The sequence below is a fragment of the Bacillus rossius genome, assembly GCF_032445375.1.
Source record: "Bacillus rossius redtenbacheri isolate Brsri chromosome 4 unlocalized genomic scaffold, Brsri_v3 Brsri_v3_scf4_2, whole genome shotgun sequence".
NCBI lineage: Eukaryota > Metazoa > Arthropoda > Insecta > Phasmatodea > Bacillidae > Bacillus > Bacillus rossius.
This window is the reverse complement of record NW_026962011.1, coordinates 5,389,991-5,414,821: the sequence shown is the minus strand read 5'-3', so window position 1 is coordinate 5,414,821 and position 24,831 is coordinate 5,389,991. Positions and strand designations below refer to the sequence as shown.

At 38.5% G+C, this 24,831-nt stretch overlaps 2 protein-coding genes across 4 annotated transcripts in view; one reads left to right on the top strand and one right to left on the bottom strand.

The window, feature by feature from the left end:
- LOC134542357 (uncharacterized) overlaps nt 1–24,831 on the top strand; it is a 196,566-nt gene that overhangs the window by 6,853 nt on the left and 164,882 nt on the right. For all 3 annotated transcript variants that reach the window (XR_010076781.1, XM_063386528.1, XM_063386529.1), the window contains exons 4-5: nt 6,759–6,878; nt 12,554–12,666. Coding sequence is in view for 2 of the 3 variants with exons in the window: in XM_063386528.1 (XP_063242598.1) it covers nt 6,759–6,878; nt 12,554–12,666 (233 nt within the window). In the remaining variant the exon portion in view is untranslated. The remainder of the gene's footprint in view (nt 1–6,758; nt 6,879–12,553; nt 12,667–24,831) is intronic.
- Nucleotides 21,049–24,831, bottom strand: part of LOC134542358 (carbohydrate sulfotransferase 11) — a 127,243-nt gene continuing 123,460 nt past the window's right edge. Inside the window, exon 6 of the mRNA XM_063386531.1 lies at nt 21,049–23,413. Coding sequence (XP_063242601.1) covers nt 23,323–23,413 — 91 coding nt within the window. The 3' untranslated portion in view covers nt 21,049–23,322. The remainder of the gene's footprint in view (nt 23,414–24,831) is intronic.

Genomic DNA, 24,831 nt, shown 5'->3' with positions numbered 1-24,831 from the left:
TTTATTTTGTCAATCAAACTCGGTACTTTGCGATTCATATTCGGTTTGAAGTATCACTACGGCCTTTCTTTTTAGAAGACTTCGACCACAGAATCGTGTGTAACCGCACACACTGCACTTACTTTGTTACGGACACTGACGAAGCAGATACTGTGGCTGACACCACGAGACTGGCAACAGCTTGTGTGCCGCACGTGTGTATGGCAGCGTGTGGCGCGCTCGTAGGCCGTGCGACAAACTGTGCGCGGCACACGGAAAAATAAAAACAATTCAACATTTAATATTTATCTTTAAAATTTATTATTTTTATATTTTCACCCGCGTTTAGTGAAAACTGCGGATGCAATGTCCGCACAACAGCGGGCCGTCTATACTGTGCGTGCTTGCCGACCTATTAGAACACAGGCGGTGTTTTATGCCTTTTGACCTTGGTCACATCGAAACATCGCGGTTATGCAACAACGCGGGTAAAAGTTATGTCCCCCGACAACCGCGTTAAATAGGGAGTGTACTGTACCTACAATTTGTTATCGATCAGAATAATGTTAAATTTCGTTGATGTGTTCCCGTAACTTTTGTCTACATACTGAATAAAGAAAAAAAATTTAGCATGAATATTTTTTTGGAAAAGTTTTGTTAACTAAGTGACCGATGTCACCCCAGTACTGGGGTGACTCCGGACACCTGCATTTATCCTTCGAATATCAGTTATTTCAGTCAGAGGTGTATTTAGTCATTAACTCTTATCTATTACAATTAAGTCTGGTAATGTTTTGTGTTTCCATTTTCATTTATTTGTCATTATATTACATGATAATAGTGTTTTATCTCATTTAAATGCATTGTAACTTTTCACTTATTACAAATGATTCATGTAAGTTGGATAAGTTACCCAGATAACTTCATAGAAAAGTAAAATCAAACATCACAAAACAGAAACATTAGGTAAAAAGAAAAGTTAGCAATTTCATCCTCCACAAACTGGAATCTTCCTCTTCGAAGCTGTTTTGGTGATGACAGCACCCTCACAATGTCTGTAGTTGCAACTAAGGATGGTTCCTTGCCATCCACCACAAACACTTCATGTATTTCCTTGAAAAACTGGATGTTGTGCTCACCAGCCATTGTTTCAAATCCAGTATCTTCAACTATTTCCCCAATAAAATGTTTTTCGGAACGCTTTCCTCTGCAGAGCACAATGACATATTTACCAATACCAGGCTTCTCACTCTTTCCTCGGGGTGCCACAACTTCAACCATTCCACCATCATCGTTACTTACCGGTAACAAATCATCAAAATCCATGTCATGTTCTGAATCATGAAGCGACATTTCTTGTCCACTATCCTCACTGTCTGAAGTGTAGCCATGCCCCTTTTGTCTTTTTTTTTTTTTTTCTTGTGGTGCCATTCTTAGAGACACCTGAATTTGATGTCATATTATTTGCTGTTGCACTCATTGATGGGCCTGGAGTTGAGGTTAAATCATCAGCTGTGATACTTCTTCCAGCTTGAACATTTATTTTCTTCTTCCTTTGCATTGTAGGTTTGGACGAGTTGAAACGTGTTTACCTTCAAGAAAGAGAGAACTGTTTCACTCATGGCTTCATTTTAACATTATCATCATAACATTTTTTTAATATGACGTATATAAATAAATTAATTTGACATCGTCCGGGCCTATGGCCCCTTGTAAGTCCGATATGCCACCGCCCAAACACCACCCACCCTCCATTCAAACCTCCCGCCTACCCGTGCGTACATGTGCATACGTGTGTGCTCGCCCGGGAAGAGTGCGCTGTCGAGCCAGTGCGCTGCACCCCTAAAAACATAAGTATATATAATTGTGTTGTTGTTTTTATATTCCCTAAGTGCAACGTGACGGCAGATCGGCCGGGAGGGTTTTATGTACTTTTATTTTAAAATAATGTATTAAAATATCATAGCGTTTCCGGACATTCCCGAGGAAACCCGAAGCCAGACAATAATTACGTTTCAATCTTAATAATTATTATGTGTACAATCTTTTCTCTTCATTCAAAAAATTGTTATATAATTTTCAATGCATTCTTGTCATGTTAATTTAGTTTCCCGTGGCACGAATTCGCTAATATCTTTTAACGGCAATTGTTTCGGCGGGAGGACGCCATGTTAGTCAAGCAAGCCATGATCTCATCCCGAGTCTTCCGCCATCAACGACCGAGAGCAGACGCATCAGCACTCCGGGGACCTCACCGCTTGTATTCTCTGCCAAGTAATTCTGTTAACTTTAATTTCGTCTCAATCACTTTCTTTTAGTCCTCGGAGCTACTCTCGGTCGGGGGACTGCTTCATTAATTAGTTTACGGCCAGTCTCGGTCTTTTTCCTCGTACTACGTAATTTAATATGTGACCACGTGGTGGCTCATCACCTATCAACCGATTCGTGCCGCGGGCGTTTTGCATAGTTTCAACCGTGTACGTGTGTGAGCTGAATTAGCGGTATAAATCAGGTGTATGAATTTAACGTATTATTCTTTTATTTTCAATCTGTGTGACCATGTGGAGTGTGACGGCGTGTGGGACGCCTGAGAGCCCACTTCGTAGGTAAAAGCGTGCCTGATGCTGAGAGCGGGCAGGAATTAGTGCTAGATGTTTTCAAGGGGGAATATCACGTCTCACATGGGCGACGTCACGCCCTGAGTTAGGAGTCTCACCTGGTCCACGTGCCGTACCACGTGGTGGCGCCCACTAACCTTCCACCATAAAGCCGACCGGATCGACCCCCCCCCCCCCCCGGGTCAAATTGAACAAGTTGACAACTAGCATAAAAGATAATGAATGGATTGGATTAAGAAAGCAAGAAAAAGCAACATGGGGTTACATTGTTCATTTCAACTTTGTGACCGATGTCACCCCAAAAGTTACTTGACAATAACCAAATTTTATAAAATGAATTTTAGTTTCTCTAAAATGTAGTACTTTTTAACGAAAACTTACCAACATGTGCAGGATGCTGTTGCTAACAAAGCTAAAATACCATCAACCAGCATCCTTGTTGTTTCATAATTGATACGAGAGCAGTTTAGCCAACATAGCAAAAACCATAAAAAATTGTACAATCGTGGGTAATTTTTTTTTACGGAAAATATTATTCAGTATTTGCAGAACTATTATTTTTTACCTTAATATATCATAGTCACACATGATTATTGAAAAAAATTACATAAAGTAAATTTTGTAATGCGAAAAATTCATATTATTAGTTTTTTCAGGTTATGTGACCATAGTCACATGTGACCGAAGTCACCCCTTCTGACTAGTTATCCTATTGGACTACCTCAAAGATACAATCCTTTATAGTTGTAACCTAAATTATCTAAACATATTCCTCAAATTATTTTTAATAATTAATTTAGTTATTTATTTGTTTAGATTTGTAACATGCCAAGCAACAGTTTGGGAACTTTTAGGTGGATGCAACATAAAAAAAAGTACAAAGGACAATTAATTGTAGTCCCTATAGGCATGTGAGTGCTAAACCCAGGGTGGCCACCAAACCGGGAAAACGGGAAAAACCGGGAATATGTCGGGAATTTGAAAGGGCCCGGGTAAAACCGGGAAACTGTCTGGAATTTTATTTCTTTCCTGGGCAAATGCTGCGGTGTAAATACGCACAACTTATATAAGACGTACATCGCGGCGTCTGATAATCACGCGGCAAATCTGTACAGTGTCATGTTGGCAGCGACTGTAGTGTTCCCAGGCGTGTCATGTTTCTTCTTTCCTCATAGACGCAATACGTCACTAAGAGGGGGAGGGGGAATATGAACCGCACTACGGCGTGAAACACGGGGTGTTGTTCTAATTTGTTCTGTTCAGTACAAGTCTTCGAGCGGTTTTAGTCTTACGCTGTGCAGTTTGTTAGGAAGCTATTGCGGCAATGTCTACTAGGTATTCCTGTCGTTATGAGTCTTGAGGTTCCATGGGCTACTGAGGATGCGAAAGACAGAACTTGTGCGACATGCAAGATATGCAATAAAAGTTTCAAGATCGATACGATGGGTAGGGGAGAATTTACAAGCCATGCCAAATCTAAGAATTACAATAGAGTTATAAATAACCAATCAAGAAATCTGCAAGTTACAGAATTTTGTTTCCACTCAACCTGCTCAGGATGTGAAGCCCACGCTTCCTGTAACAAAGTTTTATTAGTACTTTAATTTTCACTAGTAGCTTCCAACGGTTTAGCGGTGTTATAAACTACGACGTCTTGTAATCCATCGCTTATCAATAAACTGTCAAATATGTCCAGTAACTAACGACACTGCACGTTTTTTTATGAATATTCGCAGCGTGTTGAGGCCGGCCGATAAACCTTCCGCATTAACTTACCTTTAACGTCGGTAATGCTATGTTCACTTAAAATTTGTAAAATAATAATACTAAACATATAATTATTATGTACACCATAACCCCGATTTCACGAACACCGGATTTAACGAAGCAGTGATTTTACGAGTACATTCTCGGGAACCGTAAAAAAATTGTAAATTTTGACCAAAATGTGAAAAACAGAAAAAAATATTTAAAAAAAAAACGCAATGAAAGATCATATATACCGAATAAAAGCATGTTGGACCTCCTGCGGTCACCAGCAAAGCATAAACACGACCCAATGCGTGGTGCAACTGCTACATTGCTTCGTTATTGCTCGCGCGAGAGGCGGGACGTGGAATGTTAGAAGAAAGGAAGGGGGAAATGCGGGGGATGACAGACAGCAGCCAGTGTGTTTCCTGCGTGGGGAATAAGTGGCGTAGCTCCTTTTTTTATGCTGTGTGAAGCGACCTTTTTCCATCAACTCACAGGAAAAGATAATTGCTTGAGCTGTCAAAATAAACATCGCTGCGACAGTTAAAACAAGACGCGGGCGAGCATCCGGTAGGTCGATGTGTGTATCTACTCGAAAAACATTTCTCAATTCAAGACACTAATAAGATTCCTTATAACTTACACGTATAGTCTGATGTTTTCAGCCTGATCCATGCAAGTTCTTTAGCCACGTTTTGAATGAAAACAACCACCAGCCGGCCAGTGTTGTGCCCTGTTTAATACGCACAAAATATACCAAATATATTTGGTTCAAAAAAAAAAAAAAGAACCTCAGGGAACTTAGGGCAAAAAAAGTCAAAATAATGAGTGATGCCTTAAAACAGACCGCTCTCATAGACGAAGAAATTTTTAAACACAAAAAAGGTTAAAGTTATGTGGCAAATATATATTTAGTAAACTGCCACCTGTTTTTTTAGTTGGGTATGTATCACATTTTGTGCATTTTTGTTTTATATTTAGTACTATACAGTTCCGTGTTTTAAAATGTGTGCTTTGTATCATGTATTACATAAATAAAAACATGTCATTTTGTATATATATTGCAAAACCTGGAAAATCTTGAAAATACCTGGAAAAACCTGGAAAAAACCTGGAATTTTTTATCACAAATATAGTGGCCACCCTGTAAACCCATGTAAGCACTAAGTGCAGGTAGGCAATCACCTGCAAGGAGAGAACTCAAACAGTTAGGCACTACCACAGATAGCCAACTGACACTAGCAGGCACTACATACGTGCAGGGACTACAGCACCTAATGTTCGAGAATGACTATTGAATTCAGGTACTCTGAGCTCAGAGTTTTCAAGGAAATAATAGCAGTTTTAGATTTATAGCTGTTACAGACAAAGAGAGAGTCTAGTAGCTTTCTGTGTTCAACTAAGGGAAGTAAAAAAGGTTTTGAGTGATGTTTTTGATTAATAATTTAAAGTAATTTAGATTGTACCTTTTAGAGTTAGAAGAAGATGATGTTCCAGATCATGGATCCATATTCAAGTTTAGTTCTAAATAATGTATAATAAAGTGCATGTAAAGAGTCTAAATCAGAAGCATAGTAAGTAATCCGTTTAATCAAAGTTAAGGTTCTGTGAGAGCTAGAAACCAAAGAGTTAATATGTGAATGAAAATATAATTTAGTGTCAAGTGTAATGCCTAGATCGTTAGTATAAGAATTTTTTTGTTATAATTGAATTCTTAATCTTGTAATCCAATTAAATGGGATATAGTTTCCTAGTGTAGCATATATATATAGTTTTTTTAATCATTATCAAGAGTAACCAAATTAGAATTACACTAATTAGAGATTTCAGAAATGTCTTGCTGAATTAGCTGACAATTGTAATCAGTAGTAATCTTTCTATTGATTTTAAGATTGTCTGTGAATAACATACCAGTGGAGTAATTCCAACACCTGAATAATGTTGTCAATAAAGATATGAAACATTGAAAGTGATAGAAAACCTCATTGATGGACACCATAGGGAGCTTGATATAAAGAGGAGTTATGGTTGTTAATTGGAACAAAACAGCACTGCTTTAAAATAATTAGAGAGCCAGCCGACGTATTTATTACACAAACCAAATCTTAAAAGCTTTTGAAGTATTAATGTGTGGTTCACAGTATAAAATGCCTTGGCAAGTTCGTAGCAACAAGCATGAACTAGACCCCTATTTGTTACTTCAGAATAAATAGGTTTAAAAAGGTAAGTAAATTTGTTGTCGTTGACATCCCGGATCTGAAACCCTGTTGATTATCAGATAATCTGTTCATATGACTCATTTACATATTGTCTTGGTTTCTTTTTTTATATTTGTGTATTTTGTTTTAAGTGTTTGATATCACAAGGTTTTGTGAAGCATAATGTTTTTGATGTTTAATGTATTTTCAGGAAATACGTAAAATAACGAGAGAGTATGAACTTAAACTTGCTGAAAGACAAGAACTGAGAGAGAGATGCACTCGTAATCTAGAAGAAACCATAATGAAAAAGTTACACTCAGAAATGCAGGTACTATATTTAAAATACAGATTGACTCACAATAATATGTTTTATCTACCAAAATGTTATAAAGATAAAATAGTTTTATAGTTTTTGTTATGCAGTTATTGCAATAGCTATTTTAACAATGTTCATACTGTGATATGTATGTGGGCCTTGTTGTATTTTACTCTCTGGGTAAACTTTCTGTAGATGGATTGTGGGACGTAATAAAAAGCACTTAGTATATTTTTTTCCTGCCTGCATGGTATTTAAAGAAATTACTTAAATAAATATATAAACAGTAAGCCTATCATGTCATGTTGAACTAATTACCAACGGAGATGTTTACATGCAGAGTGTACTAACATAAAATCACTGATGTTTCACTAATCATTTTATTACAACATTATTTACACGAAACATACATATCCAAACATTAAACAAAATCAGCAGAAATGCTGTTCTCAAACTTAAGTTGTACCTGCAGGCTCATCAATATCTGGGCATCCCCAGTCCTGTATGTACTTACAAATCATGACAATTAATAATATGACTAAACAATATTACTAAAGAGATTCTACTCGAGTGTCATCCTTGCATTACGTTACAGGTCCACTGTGAACACACTGTCAAGCTAACTACTGTTCTCCTTTCTGTAGTCATAGATTGGGCTTATCTAGCAAAGCACTGCTCATCTATTGACTGTTCGTCCAATATTTTATATACAACACTAGCTACTAACATAGAAAGTTTTTCAACTAGTGTTCTGATGTGTCAGTATGCCCACCGCCTTTGCTCCGCTTGTCTCCGTGACTCGCTGCTCCGGATTCACTGCTCAGCCGCAGCTTTGTGACCCCTAGTGTGTTGACAGCTACTCACTCCTCTGGGGTGACTCGCTGCTGGACGTGTGTGTGCGGTCCTGCTGAGGCTCGTCCCCAGACTCCTCGTCGGGACAGGTCCATGGCATGTGCTCCTCGGGCCCCCTCGGTCTGGTGCTCGCTCCTTGGGATGATGGCTCTGCAAGCCGGCCAGAACCATGGAGCTCGTCCGTTCCCTCGCTCCTTCTTGCTGAGTTACGTTCGGGAGTCGCTCCCTCTTCCATTGGCTCACTGCAGCGCCCAGGAAACCACTTGTACCCTTGTCTGGGACTCGTGGATGTATTGGGTAGCCAACTCGCTTGTTACCGTCGTCTCCTCTGCCTCTCATACTATGTCATTTCCTGGTATCGTGCAGAGGCCGTGTGCTGCCATTGACTTGCAGCATGATGGTGCTCTTAGATGTTCACGTCCGGTATTACTCATTGGTTCTGGTGGTGGTCTGATCGAGGATGTGTATTTGTACCCCTGCGGCTGGTATGAAGTCACACAGTGAATATTTACTGTGCAGTTTCCCTTTGGACAACTTACATGCCACCTAAGTTACATGGTCCAAAGGTTACACTAGGCAAGTCTCGCTGCCTATCGACACTTGCCATGCTTCAAAGACAGTCAGGTAAAGGAGTAACAGAGTAACGGGTATACGCTCCATTACAAACTACTTGGTGCTTTAATTTGACATATTTCTTCAGCTCTCCATTGAAAAGACTGAAAATAATTTAAGAATGCATGTTTAGTATCCCAAACAAAGAGAGGTATGTTGGTTGAAACAGTTAAGAGACAAAAGAAAAACAATTTTTTTTGTAGTACCATCTTTAAAATGCATTTTTACCTGTCTAGTTATTTTTTATTACTGTACAGTTTTACTGGCTTGGGACTTAAAAAAAAACTCAGCCGTATCCATACTAATATTATAAAGCTGAAGAGTTTGTTTGTTTGTTTGTTCAAACGTGCTAATCTTAGGAACTACTGTTCCAATTTGAAAAATTCTTTCAGTGTTGTATAGTAAATTTATCGAGGAAGGCTATAGGCTATATTATATTATCAATAACATTAGGGATCCTTACTAAAAGTCCAATTTAGAATCAAATGCGTTGGAGGGGGTTAGATACAACATGCAGTACACGTACAAAGTGTGTGTTGACAATGCCGCAGGCACTAGAAGTTTATTTCCTATTGCCTGTTAACATTGTTGCCACGCACTAGATGCGTTATCATTCTTAATTTTCCCATACAAGTAAAATACACCCGTGTGATATTAACAACGAAGCAATCAGTACCCTCATAAGAGTTCAATTAGTTTTTAAATACTTTTTATAATTTTAAATCGCAAACCTAAACTATTGTTTTTTTTCCTCTCTCTGTGTTTAATTTTTTTTTATTGCCCTTTTTTTCAAGTATATATATTTTACAGACTTGAAACTTCACAGTAATGTTCCTTATGTTACGCAGGATGACATTTTCCGAAAATTAGATCCCATAGGTGGTTAAAACCAGGCAACAGTGGGTACTTTGTCTGCATGAAAACAGGATTTTGCATTGTTCATGCCAACTGCATCTCCATGGCAACGGGCATCGCGCGGAAGTGGCGTACCCACAAGGAGAGGCATGTATAATGAGCGGTGCAAGAGTGATCTGCCTGTAGACTGCCGTAGCGAAGTACGGGTACATCAGTTGTACGTTGCGTGCACGAATCGGGAAACCATCGGTGCTATTCATTTTCTCTCCGGTACATTGTACAGCATTGTAATAAATTTTCACTGATTTTTTTCTTATTTACCATTACTGTAAATGGGAGATGTAGCTTAATTTTTTCCCATTAGTATAGCGGTGCGAAGCCGGGTCGGGCAGCTAGTATGTTATAATTTCAATTCAAGAACTATCTTGCATTAGGAGTTTCAAAATAATGTGAAGGTGGTGTTTAACTAGTTTGCAACATCAGCTCATAATTACAAGTTGAACCATGACATAGCATCCAACATCTCCTTGAGTTAAGACCAGAATAAGGCTCCATCTGTGTAAGCCTATACTGTATTATAGGATTGATGTACCTGTGATGTTACTGATAGGTGTCACAGTCATCGACGGATTGCATGTAATTGAAGTGCCCAGCTATCTAACTTATATTACGGTCAATGTACGCGCGACATTCCCAAAGATTGGGCATGAACACGTGAGCTGTGGATCAGTGATGTATTGTTTTCATGTTGGGGTGATTATTCGCTGTAGTACAATTATTTTGTTACATTTAAGCACCTTATTATATCTGCTAATGATAATTTAAGTGGTTGTAAATTATATAGAAAAATAGATGCAAGCAAATCTAATTATAGAAGTAACGGAAATCAGGTAAAGGCTTACATGAGTAATAACAGCGTTCTTGTTCCTGCAAAACAACTGTCAAAAGAAGAAATGTCATAAAAATGTTATATTTGTAAATAACGTTCTCTTACTGAGAAGTTGCAGCTTTTTAACATGTGAAGTAGATCACAGTTAACAGCAAAATTATCTGTTTGGCTAAGCACGGTTAAGCATATAAGCAGATGTAGCATGGAAAATATAATACGCTATCTAAAAGCGGGTGTCAGACAATGGCAATTTACACTGTTTGAAATGGGGAAGGTGAGCGTGTTAAAGTATACATAGAACGTTCTCAGATATTTTTTCTTTGTCTTCAAAAATAGTGCAAGGCCTGGTGGAGCTTAAGAAGACAAATGTTTACTGCAAGGGAGTAACCCAGGAAAAAAGTTGCTATTATTCCACTCCCAAGACTGTCTTGTGTGTCAAAACAGTAAGAGGATAAGAAGAATGATCTGAAGGGAATGAATCCCATTCAAAAAAATGAGGAACATTATAGAGTTTTATGAAAAACTGAATGCCTGATAAAGTAGATCTTTGTATTGCATATGATGGTTTTTGATGTTTTTTTTTATTTTTCTCCTAAATCTTTGTATTTGTAGTTTCAAATATGGTCATTCTTCTTTTATTGTTAATACTTAGTTTTTAATCAAGAGTTTTACATTGATATATTTCCTTTTAACCTAGTGCAGACTAAATTGTACATCTACAAATTTACGAAAATCAAGTTTCAGTATGTAATCATGATAGATTGACTTATCAAGTGTGTGTAAAAATATATTTCAACTCTGGAATGACAATATTAAAAACTCAATTTATTCAAAACTACCGAATTGGAACGTATATCCTAATTGACTTCCAATTCTTTGATTGTTTTTGGGCATGTCCAACTAGGGTTCCTCATTCCCAAATATCATTCCACATCAATGCTGGGGAAACAAAATAAAAAGAACCTGGGGTTGTAAAGGAGGCAGAGTGGAACACACTTATGAAGTGTGCCACATTGATTCATAAATGGAAATCAATAGGAAAAAGCTGACAAACTTTGTTACTAAAAATTATTGTGGATTTACAAGACACAAAATTTAAATAGTATTTGCACATGCCTGCTGTGATCATCAGTCTTTTTAATTATGTTGTCGTCGCCCAGGTTTTTCCCCAGGAAAAGTGCAGCTGCCCGGCTGCTCGTGGTAGAGGGGGTTCAGGCCTCGTGGCCTCCGGGGAACGTCAACCTGGTGCCCGAAATGACTAATACCAAATTCAACGATCGACTCATGATTTATTAGCCCACTAACACGGAATACTTGGGGCTGGCCCCGTTCCTGCCTGCGTCCGTCTGGGGTGAAGCCCGGCTCCGTGGGCTGTGCCACGCCGTTCCGTACCGCACCGAAAGTCCGTGCAACGCTGGCACTGACACGATAACTATTAACTTCCCGATGTTCAGGATAGGTTTTAAGTCTCTGTAGGTTGCAAGCCTTCTCCCGCGTCTCAATCGTGACCGCTTGTTAGGCAACCGCACCACGAGAATCTCCCGCGATTCACGCGACTCTCCGCGACTACTCCTCGGGGCCGCCTGCCCAGCGACTACTCCGCGACTACTCCTCGGGGCCGTCTGCCCAGCGACTACTCCGCGACTACTCCTCGGGGCCGTCTGCCCAGCGACTACTCCGCGACTACTCCTCGGGGCCGCCTGCCCAGCGACTACTCCGCGACTACTCCTCGGGGCCGTCTGCCCAGCGACTACTCCGCGACTACTCCTCGGGGCCGTCTGCCCAGCGACTACTCCGCGACTACTCCTCGGGGCCGTCTGCCCAGCGACTACTCCGCGACTACTCCTCGGGGCCGTCTGCCCAGCGACTACTCCGCGACTACTCCTCGGGGCCGTCTGCCCAGCGACTACTCCGCGACTACTCCTCGGGGCCGCCTGCCCAGCGACTACTCCGCGACTACTCCTCGGGGCCGTCTGCCCAGCGACTACTCCGCGACTACTCCTCGGGGCCGTCTGCCCAGCGACTACTCCGCGACTACTCCTCGGGGCCGTCTGCCCAGCGACTGTGCGACTACTCGCGACCGTGTCTCCCTCGCGACTGACTCGACTGAGCGCTCCGCGCGCGGCGCTTCCCCTCCCGGCGCGTCTCTCCCTCCCCTCGACGTCTCCCACGGAGCACATGACGTTTCGCAGGCAGGGCGGGACCTCAGTCGCCCGGTGTACAAACACAACAATACCCTTCAAAAATATAAAAGATTACAGTCCGCTGAAAAAAAAACAACACACACTGGTATATCATTATGCCTAACTGGCAGGAGAGGCGTTGCCTCGTCATAACGGCCTGTAGGGAGCTAGGTAGGCACTTGGGTCGACGTCAATGTCAGGGTATTTGTCCACATCCAGTAAGTTTTGGAGTCCTTTTTCGAGTAACTTTATTAAGGTCATTATTGTTTTCATGTCTTGGTTCTTATTTTTCTCAGGAGGGTGCCACTTCTGATCAAAAATTATCACAGTTGTATGTAGCTAAACATTGGCAGAGAATACACAACAACAAGTGGGTTCTTGGGACAACCGTTACGAACAGCAGTAGCAGGTATGGATTTATCATCATTATTATTTTATAAATAGCTGTTGTGTGTTTATGCTATTGTTAAATAAATTGTCTTAGATCTTAATTTATAACAAAGAACTACCTGTTTGAAGTAATTTTCAATTACAGTTTCAAGCTTTGTACATACATAGTAAAAGTTGTCAGAAGAGGCTTACTTAAAAAAAGAAAAAAAAAAAAAAAAAACATTGTGCTTGTTCAAAATTTGAAAATCATAACATTAAAAATGTGTTTGATTCACTTTAGACTCTATGGTTATAATTATTTTGATTACTGTCATAAAACTTACTTTCTATTAAAATTATACATTTAGTATGACATCTTCAGCTGAACCAGTAGTACCTAGCTCTTGAATTCAAAATATGGGTGTTCACATTTTCTACTGTGATAAAAAAAAATAACTAATTGTTAGCCAAAACAGTTTGGTAATTTGTGCACGCAAAGATAGCTGGGGTAAGTACATAGAGTTTACAACAATAATGTGCAATATTAGTAAACATTATCAATAGTTCCTTGAAGAGAAAAATAAATTTTCTTTGGAATAAACAGTTAGTAGAAATTTTATTTTGAAAAGAATTTTTGGTAGCATAGCAAAACATACTAAAACATAAAAATATTGTAATTGAGAAAAACTCATTACATTGTGGTGTTAAGTTTTTTAACATGGTACATGAGATTTTATTTTTAAAACAAACTTGTTGTTTAGTTATACCTTGTTCGGGAGTTTATAAATAAATATAGAACATAGTTCAACAGAAGGGAACTAAAACCAGAATAGTTAACTATGTGTGTATTAAAAAACACTGTGCTACACTCTGAAAAATACACACTCTAGTTCTTACTACAGTTAGCTGCATTGTTACCAACAGAAAGTGACCCCAAAACCGGATTGTTGCAAGTGGCTGGTGATGATTTTGAGCATACTTTGAACTATTATGCTCTTATCTAGTGTTAAAATTTCCATTAGGGATGACATCACTCTGTTGTGTGTACACACAAACCTAATTGAAAATGTGCACAATAATGTTGTATACAACACATGTTGTAATGTTGAAGTTTAATGTAGTAGAGCAGATATTTCAAACATCATACTAAAATGAAACACATTTGGAAGTAAAATGGTGCTGCAAATCAAAACTGTACAAACACAATTATAAAAATTTTATTTTCAAAAACGTATTGTTCAAATGCCCTATTGCTCTTCTATACCAGCTGCTACTATGCTTAATTTATTTATGTTAAAGTTGTTTATAGAGTTTTACAAAGTTTCAACATCATACACTAAAACAATGTCTGCCATGGGTGGATAAATTATGTGTGGTTCAAGTTGCATGCAGAAAATATTAAGTATAAAATACTAACATACTTTAAGAGCAGGGACATTCTAATAGTATTTGTAATTCCCCCTTGTAGCATTTATATTTTGATTTTTAGTCTAAATAAATTAGCATTAATTAAAAAAATTTTTAAACCGCACAGCATTTAACTTGACTGACAATCATTACATTGCAGGCTTCAGTATACACATTAGACCAGAGATGGGCAAACTTTTTAAGGGGGCGGCCAGATAAAATAAAAAAATTATTTAGGTGGGCTGAAAAAAAATTGAACAGAACACATTTTTATAAGTGATAAACATTTTTTTATTTTTACATCACACACAACTTATATTATATGCCAGAATGTTAAAAAACAATGTTTAATGTAAACTATCTCCATAAACTATGTTGCAAATGCACAAATACTTTTAAAGCTTGTAACAATTCACAATCGTACCCAGCTAAGATGATTGCTTTTTGCACAGCTCAGTTGATACGACAATTGTTCCTTTCATTGATAATTCTGGACAGTATGTGCAGATCTGTAAGGCCGGGTTTATAGAAAACGCAAGAACGCAGAAATGCAAGAACGCAGGATGCGACAACCGCAAGAAATTCACAGTCGTTTATAAAAAAACGCAAGGACGCCGGCCATCGCCAAAGTAAAAAAATAAAATTTAAGGAATAAGTCATGATTATTTTTAAAATCTTTGTTGTACTTATCGTACAGGCAGGGAAAATTTTGGATAAGCTGAACAAGAAATTCATCAGCTTCCTCCATTGCGCTGTATTCACTAGAAGAATGCCAGCCCAAAACATAAATAAAGAAACACAAGCGTAACGATTACAATCGCAGAGCCTTCTATATGCATTACATGACAGTTTCAGTTTCCACATACTAAAGCAACCCGTATAGAAGGCCGAAACGCAAGGAGAAAACGCAAGAAGTAGAAAGTTGAACAACTTCTGCGTTGCGTTATTGCGTGTCTTGCGTTTTTTATAAATGTGCTGGTAGAAGAGTTAAAGTTGGACTTTTACCGTAGTTGCGTTTCTTGCGTTTCTGCGTTCTTGCGTTTTCTATAAACCCGGCCTAAGAATTGAACTAACCAACAATTTTCTTGAGGTATTTTGTAATATTACAAATGATTTTTTACCTCGTGATAGTGGTAAAGGAGTTCTTATAAACTCCATAATTTTTGATTTCTTAAGAGGGTATATATGATCAATGGAATGTGTTGAACTATAGAATGTGCCGAACTACAGAATGCTGGAGTAAAGACATTTATACTGTACCTGGCCCTGGATGTTTGAAATTAAAAAAAAAATACTGATAATTTACCCTTTTCCTCATGGGAAAGAAGCTTAAAAGCCACTGATTTTATTGAAATACTAGCTTTACTGGCCACACGTTGCTGTGGCTCAGTCTGATTAAATGAAAGAGAAAGAAATGAGAAAAAACACATTTCTAATATTTTTAATATCACAATTAAGTGAAACTTCTTTGGGCACAATAAGTTGAGGTTGCCAAAGAAGTTTCATTTCCATCACATGTACGGAGTTACACGTGCCCTTTTTTTAAATACACCTATCCCTCACTTAGCACGTCTTCAGATTGCGCGGATTTATTTAGAGTGATGTGAATTTTACTGCCCCAGTCTTGAATAGCACGTCTGTAAATTTCAGTTAGCACGAAATCTCGGCAGGCAAAAAAAAAGTCGAGCACGACGCCACGAAGTCTGTTTCAACTTCTGTAAACAACAGATGTGCCGTGGGATACAGTTAGCCAAACAAGGGAGGAATAGATGCACGCGCAGGTATGTCTACGCTATCGGCTGTTGCACAAACATCAGCTGTGGCAAGTTAAATTGCGGCTATGGAGTGTAAAGGATCAAATGGTTTACGTCCGCACGTATGCCGCCGAGCCGTACCGTTGTCGCCTGGCCACAAACCGGGCCGTGAACTCAGTCCAACCAGTGGCAGGGAATTCACTCAAATAAAAGCAATGTCTGCCCATTCAGCTGCCGGTAACTGTTCGTGCTTGATCACTCATAATGCATCGTGTTCAAGTATTTGAGACAAAACTATAAGTATTACGGCGCGCAGATTGTCATGAAGGCCACACTTATGTTGGTCGCACTTTAGTTTTAAGCAAGTCAACTGTGCGCACAATCGTACGAAATAAGGACTCTTATCAAAAGTTGATACAGTCGGATGCTGTTGGTTGCACGAGCGGGAATATATTTGACATTAGATACCGGAACAGAAATAAACAGATGATTCACATGGAAAAGGTTGTTAAATGTATGTTGCAATGAAAAAAATAATCATTGGCCTGACAGGATTGGTGTGAACCAGGTGGTGATACGCGAATAAGCACTTCAATTTTTGAAAAATTAAAATGTAATTATCCGGACAAGTTTTGAGGATCTCTCCTCCTATTTTATAACCCAGCCTTCATGCCTAAAAGGATTTTTAAGGCTGGGGCCCCCATGGGCATGGATACGGATACGCCGTATACGCAAAATGGAAAGGCGTTAGAGGTGCAGCTATGCCCAGAGACTGAGGCTACCCATCCCAGCATAGACACCACCACAGCCCCCCTACCTCACTCAGCTAACCAGACAAGGTTGCACCCCTAAGCTCAAGGTGCGACTTTGCTGGTGCCTACCCAATTCTCCCACATCACACTGGGACTCCTCAATCACCCAGTGAACCCTTGGTCCGGTGGAGGTCTACCCAACCTCTCCCAACTTTCAAGGCTGGTATCGGAGCTGTGTCGTCGCTCACCACGTCGACTCCGTATCGGGCTTGAGGGGCCCTTGGAGCCTGCTCCAAGCGATAGGAACTACCACTACCAAGTACGAGTCCTACCCAGCAAGAATCCTGGGTCTTAGAGGAAACCTCAGCGGGAACACCATTCAAGCATGATGGATTCTTCCCGTACTACGACCAACTTTTGGTCTACTCGGCAGACTGTTCGCCAGTAGCTAGACCAGACCGTCATGCTTCAGAGTGCAGCCACGGGGTGTCCTCGTCGCCTCGGAAAACCCTCCGACCCGCCGTACCTCAGCCCGACGGGTTTACAGCTGGTTAAGGCCCGGATGCGACTACACTCATCCGGCGAAGACCGCCGTCTGCCCCAGCTAGAAAATGGCAACCACAGTGCCCGGGCTGGAAGCACCTGGGGGTTGCCTCAGTACCTCCACCGACTACTAGGCTAAAGGGGAAACCTCGCCGAGCAGTTTACAGCCCGTTTTTAGACCCGGTTGCCCGACACCGTAACCACCATACCCAGTCCTTCCTTTACCATGGGGCCTAATCCATTCACTATGGGGCCCTTTGGGGACCGATGCACAGAGGCTCGGCCGTCGAACCCCCCAGAAAGGTTTCTATCGCATCTGCTGTTGCCCGCAGATTCAGTCCTTTCACCATTTCTGGTCTCATACATGCAATTGAGGATGCAACTGAGGCAGAGTTGGACCCGGCAGTGCCCTCTTTAGTTAGCGAGGTGCAATGACCAGAGGTTGAGGAACCCGTCCCAACGTGGTCACCACGGTCCTCCCCCAACAGCGGTGCCAACGTGGAGTCAGAGGGTTGCCACTTGATGTGGAGAGGCTGTATATTCGCATCACACATCCTTTCCGTGGACCTGTTGGGTCATGTCTAGGATACTAGAATCGGCAACAGTTCCGACACCTCAAACGACAATCGCCTTCCTAATCAGAGCATGGTAGCCGCAGGGCAGGCAGAAGTGACCTCGGTGTTGCCTGAGTCACCTCACCGACTACTAGGCTAAAGGGGAAACCTCGCCGAGCAGTTTACAGCCCGTTTTTAGACCCGGTTACCCGCCTGCGGACCCCACCTCCAGATAGGTCAGGCCCACTCCCGCCAATTATCCGGACAGATTCAAAGATTCACATCTCAAAATTGCATCATAACTCCCCCAGGCAGATAATCCCGTTAGGGCTTGATCCCGGTTAGGAGAAAGATGGATCTTTTACATGCCAGACACTGTTTCCAGAGTCTGACATGGGTTCCTAGAACCGAGAAATAGGTACGCCATTTCCGATCGCGGCATGTTACTGGGGAGTGCCCAGCTAGGTCGAGAGGTTGAGGAGACCCATCCCAACTTCGGCCCCACCGAAACACCCCCAGCTCCGCCATCCACCCCCTGACCTCCAACAGAGCCAGCCCCCTCTGAGGGATCTGAGTAGCAACGACACGGAACCATACCTCTCACATCCCTGGGACCCCTCGGTCACCCAGTTACTCGTGATCCAGCTGAGGCCTATCCAACCTCTACTAGCTCAGCATGCTAGTACCCGAGCTTAAGTAGCTCAACACTTCCACTCGTCAACAGGGCGGGGACCCTTCGGAGTGTTCTCCAAGCATAGGAGGACCTCTACCACCACGTTTTCCTACTCCAATCCTGATCCTGAGCCATTTGAGGAAATCTCAGCAGGGAACTATCACAGTAAAGGATCAGTCCCATGGCACCCTTCATCTTCAGGTATAGTGCTTTCCCAGGCAGCCCTCATGGCGGGAGAGCACCCCCTAATCCGGACTTGGATGTCCTTGGGTACTTCAATATCAGCATATCCCCCGCCCGAAGGTTACAGCTTTGCCAGAGCCCGGGTAGGTATGGTAACACCAAACCAAGGATTGCCTTAATTGCCGACCCTTGGGCTATCCACCGCCCGAAGGTTACAGCTTTGCCAGAGCCCGGGTGCCCGGACAGGGAGCGAAACCCCGCCACGCTGCCACCCTTCGCTATTCCATATGCATCCTGGATTCTTCACTTTGAATCCGATGCTTTGAGACACCACCTAGGGTTTGGGGGTCCAAAACCCCCCAGTGGACCTTCTGCAGAGGCAAGTCGTAGTCACCTACCCCCATCTTACTAATCCACCAGAATTCCCGTTCCGACATACCGAGGAAGTCTGAGGAGTGGGCACCCCCGGCATTACCCATATTTGTTTAAACGCTGGCGCCACGAGAAGGCAATGGGTTGCCGTAAGCGGGAGAGGCTATATATTCGCATCACACGCCCTTTTTGGGTCTTGCAGAGAGCTTCACTCAGATACTAGAGCCGACTACAACTCCGATACTTCATTGGTCCACTCTTCATCCCACAAGGTTGACGGGTAACCCGTGGGGCACAAGACCCTTAAGCCAGCCAATTATCCGGACAGTAATATCGGTTTCACTGTCAGTAAAGGATGGTTTGGAAAGGTACGCGATGTGGGTTGGTCACGCCCAGGCAGGCAAGTCAGCCAGCCGACTGACGATAACTATCTCTCGTTACGCTGTGTCGTATGTGTCATACTAAGTGCGATGGGAGGCATATAAAGATAAACAGTGTGACATATTTATAGTTGAGTGTTATTCAACGCATTTATGTTACGTAAAGTATAGTTTCCAACACAATTTTGGAACACAATAAATAAATTAGCCTTGCTATTTATGGAAACTAATGCTTCAGAATGCACGATTTTGAATAACACGAGCATTTTTAGGAACGAATTAGTCGTGCTAAGTGAGGGATAGGTGTATATTTTTTTTTTTATAAAAATATGTGCATATACGAATGCAATATTGTGTCAAAATTTCAAAGCAATCTATGAAGAACTTTTGGAGATTAGCTTTTTTGTACGAACGAACATTTACATTTTTGATTATATAGATTAATCTCCATTTTGATTGTAAACCTACCTCTTGAATCTAAATCCAGACCTCTGAAGTCAGACAGTAAATTATATACCTATAAGCCAAAACAGATTAATTAAAGTTTTAAAGCAAAAATTCAACTCACAAATTTTCATCAAAATTTAAAACAATCATATTTACTTGTAAAGGATGTAAACAATTTTTTTTTGTCACAAAAGTTCCCTTTGGTGCTGATGTAAAACACAAATATTTCTTTGATAATTTTTGCAACTAAATTATTTTTTGCCTTGTCAACTGGAGAGGTGTTAGTATTTAAATTTCTGATTTATTTATTTATTTTTCCTTATTTTTCTCAAATAGTTTTACTGTAATACAACCTTTCTTTGAATACCAAACATTTTTTGTGCTATTTGAGGTTTTGAGGATTTGAACATGTAACTAACTCTGACTTCAGGCTGAATGTTTAAGTGAAAATGTTATCATTGAATGAAAATAATTTTATCAATTGCATCAAGCTGTTGCAACATAGGAAAAAAATGGATCATGTGAAAACATTGGCATATTAAGAATAAATATAGTTTAAAAAACTAAAGAAACATGCTTTTAAAGATTATCAAACTAAAAAGTAAAAAATAATTTTAAAATTTAATTTATGACAATAGTATATAAGCAATACTAGTATAAATGAGAAAAAAGCTTGAGGCGCTTTGTGCCATATTTTTTGTATATTAAGCGCCCCATGCTTTTTTCTCATTTATACTAGTATTGCTTATATACTATTGTCATAAATTAAATTTTAAAATTATTTTTTACTTTTTAGTTTGATGATCTTTAAAAGCATGTTTCTTTAGTTTTTTAAACTATATTTATTTTTAACTTTTTAGTTTGATATTCTTTAAAAGCATGTTTTTTGAGTTTTTTAAACTATATTTATTTTTAACTTTTTAGTTTGATATTCTTTAACAGCATGTTTTTTTAGTTTTTTAAACTATATTTATGTATAATTATCATAGGGAAATGAGTTACCGACACTACCTATTACCATCTGAGATAACTATTTGGAGTTGCAACGTCACAAAGAAATGGTAAAGTCTCTCCGAATCATTTACAGTTAGATGTATGGATATAATCTTAGAATTAACCGGGAAAAAAAACAATTTTTTTTTTTCGGCGTGGCCGGGAGTAGGACCCACGATCGCTGAATCCGAAAGCTGACGTCACAGAATTTGCGCGCCTTAGACCACTCGGCTAACGAACGTAATGAAATTGGTGGGACATTTAACAGTGATCAGCCACTCACTCTTAGTCGAAAGAGTTACAGACGGACAGACAAACATACAGGTGAAGCTAATATAAAGCATGTAAAAATAAATGTTAACAATTACACACTAACAAACAGTTTTATTATCAGAAAAAAAAATTTATATACATATTTACATTATGGTACATATGGTATACAATTTTTATTATTTGCTTATCAAATTACCCGTGACTGGATTAGTTTTCAATTGCTCTTTTTGTATTTTTGTAGCTAAATAGCATGTAAATCACTTTATTAAAGCCCTTGGTTTTATTCTAATTAAATAGTAAATTCTACCACAAAATAATTTTCTTTCAACATTTAAGTCACTACATTTCCAACAATGTTGGTATTTCCAATGGATGGAATTCTAACCGGTCAGCATAGACTAGACTTTGTGTATTTACATCTTCAGAAGTCTATAAAATTTTAGTATTTAATTTGCATGTTGTTGCATCTGTCAGATAATATTAGTCTGTTTTAAATACTTTTATCTTGTAGTAAAATTATGGTGCTTAGGACAATTAATGAAAATACTGAGGCCAAATAAAATTTTTGTAGAATAAAGCTTTTTTTAATTTTTAAAGTATCTGAAATGTTATCTTTACAAAGTACAATTTGTGAGAGTATCAGTAGTGCTTTAAAACTGCATGTGGACTCTGTTTTATGGACATCAATACCCTCTGTGGGACGGTCTGCGATTTTATGGATGAATATTTTTTTGTTTTTTAATTTTGTAATTCCACTGTTGTTGTGCAACACTATCAAAATAAAATTATTAAAAATAACTAAGGCTGACACAAATTAAGGAGGACACTTGGTGCTACGGAGCATTATGTGATAAAAGTAGTGTAATGACCATCATTCGCTCTAATCGAGTTCATACTATCTTCATTTGACTAGCTAGCGATGCAAAAAGTTTATCACTGGCACATGGAAATTTTTCGTTTGTAATAAATTGATAACTACCATCATTTGTCAATGTTTGTAGGGTAGACATGCCATAGCATGTTCCATTGAAAATCCCACTACTACATTTTTTGAGATATTAGATCTAGTTATAGCTACAGAGTTCATTACTCTTTGATTACCAAATGAGAGAAACTAAGCAGACATTTGAATAGTGTCATTCAACTAGCATGTATTAACATCTCGACAAATATGAATTTACTTTTTTAATCATTATTTAAATTTGGTATACGACATAGTGCTTAGGATAATCCTGTTATGATTTTTAGCTTAATGAACAGTTTGAATTGCAAACAAGTTTGTTTGGTTGATTTCATATACCACATATTTACAAATAAAAATGTCATAACTTGAAATAATACATCAAGGAAATACATTAAAATACTAATGCAAAGTATATATTATGACTGGGCAACAGAATGCACAATGCTGAATTGCTAATGTCCTCCTCATTTGTATGTATTTACATTTGGGAATTCAATATTTTTGCATATATGTATTATTTAGACGTGCAGCCAAAATTTGTAACTCTTTTAATTTGTTAAAATTCCATGTTTCCACTTGTTGTGATCTAAAGAATGACCGTAGGTTCTTTATAATTCTAGAGTGATTTGTGTCTCAATTATTAAAATGGACATGAAAAAATTAGCCAGTCTATTAGCAAATGGTGGCTATACATGCAAGCTGAATTTAAAAAGCTTAGTACATATTCAGTTGTTTTGACATTTGTATAAAAACATTAAAAACATTATTAGATAACTTTTAAAATTCAATATAATAAAATATTATTGCAGTCACATGGATTCATTATTCCAAATTATGCATTAGACACATCTAATTGCTTAACATAGACAAAATTTATATTTCTAAAAAGAATGGTTAAAAATATTTCGAAACCCAAGTAACTGCATTCCCAAGTAGTTTGCTATGGCAGGCTTATAGTTTTAAAGACATTTTAATCTAAAGATTATAGTATGAATAGTTGGCTTCCTAATTTGCATTATTAGTGTTTTTTTTTTCCTAACTTCATAAGTACTTTCTGTGAGTAGATAAAAGTGTGTTTTACTTTTACAATTTGATGGAATGTTTTTTACCTTTTTATTTTAAAGCTTGCATCATAAAATGTGATTTGGAAATTGTAAAGTTCAGAAATTCTATAAACATAACTATCATTTGTGTAGTTTTTTAACAAGTGTTAAAACAGTACTTTAAATTACAAACTCACATTGTGGCTGCCATTATTTTGTGATTTACAAAAATCTGGAATGGTTTTTTTAGTCTTGTAGATGTTTGAATACTGGGAAATTAGTCACAATGAAAGAACAATTGTGCTTGATGATTGTAGAAGTCCTTATAAACATTGCTTTCACACTTTCTTTTCACTCATTACTGCTTGGTGTTCTGTGTGTCTGTTGCTTCAGTGGTGCCATAGTCCAAGTAGCCTTCCAGCGTGTAGCCAAATAGTTCAAAGTCATACCTATAACAGCAAACATTCTGGGTTGTATTTACCCATATATTCATCACCATAGTTGTAACAGAATCATGAAACTTTCAGACACATTTGCAGAAAATCTTAGGAGGAGACAAATATCTCAAGTAACATATTACATTTGAAATAATTTTTATGCTAGTTATTTTTTCATTACATAAAGTTTTGCAATTCTTTTGATTCACTTAAAAATATGAATGATTATGGATTCATGAATTCTAGTGTTTTTATTAAAATTTTATTATAAATAGAGGACTGAATTAAGGCTAATACAGCAGATTCAGGTAAAGTTAATTTACTATTAATGGGTCGAATCCCAATTTTCTTGTATCCAAAATTCTAATTCGAATCCCAGACAATATACCTTTAATATTAACCTAAAATACAAATCTAGGTGTCAAGGATTAAAAATATAATAATGTACAATTAATGAAACATATTAACTATGATGTTAAAACATTCCTTTAAATGATTGTTGCACAAACTTAGTTTCCATAATCATTACGTATTGTAATTTTATTTATATATTTACATACATGTTAAAGGTACAATATCTTGGCGAATGGCATGAAGGTATGAAGAAAAAAATTGACCTAGTAAACTTCAGAGCTTATCAGTGTTTAATTTTTTGATACACTTTATTTACTCTAATATTTTTCTTTAGAACTTTTTCCTTGAATATCATATCATTTGAATACTAAGGATTTGATGGTATTTGAGGATTTGATTGGCCCATCCCCATAACTTACTATCACAAATACTTTGTCGGTAAAAGCTATTCTTCATTATACTTTGTACTGCCAGCAACTAAATAGAAAACTGTACCAAATATCCTACATTTTACTTTTCATGGAACAGAATAAATATACAGAATTATAATTTACAATTGGTTTAAGAACATCAAAAAAATATATATAACATTATCTTTAGCCCTAATCTAGGAATACATGGAAAAGCTATCAATTTTACTATGTGATTGAAAGCTTGTTAATGGACAACTGGAGCACAATGAAAATCGACTCAAATATTAATAAATAGGTTGAAAAGGTTCTTTTATTTGACATGTCTGATGTGAATTTAGCATTATTGCAGTGAGAAAAAGCCTGCCTTAGATCTCCCATATTGGCTGCTGTGTCACAACCAAGACAGTTACGAAGCTCTGATCAAGATTTTGTTCTTGGTTGAATGTTAAATAAGTTAATGTTAATTTAAAGTTAGAATTTGATGTACATTACAGAATAATGTACCCAACATGATTTCTTTGTCTCGTAAATATGTGGTTTAAACTGCAGAGGATTAGTTTTTTTGTATTTTGTGTTTGTGTGAGTGGTGTGACTTGAACCATAGAAAGTTTAAACGATAACTTGTGAAATTATTCTCCATGCAATGCTGCTTCTTGGCTTCCA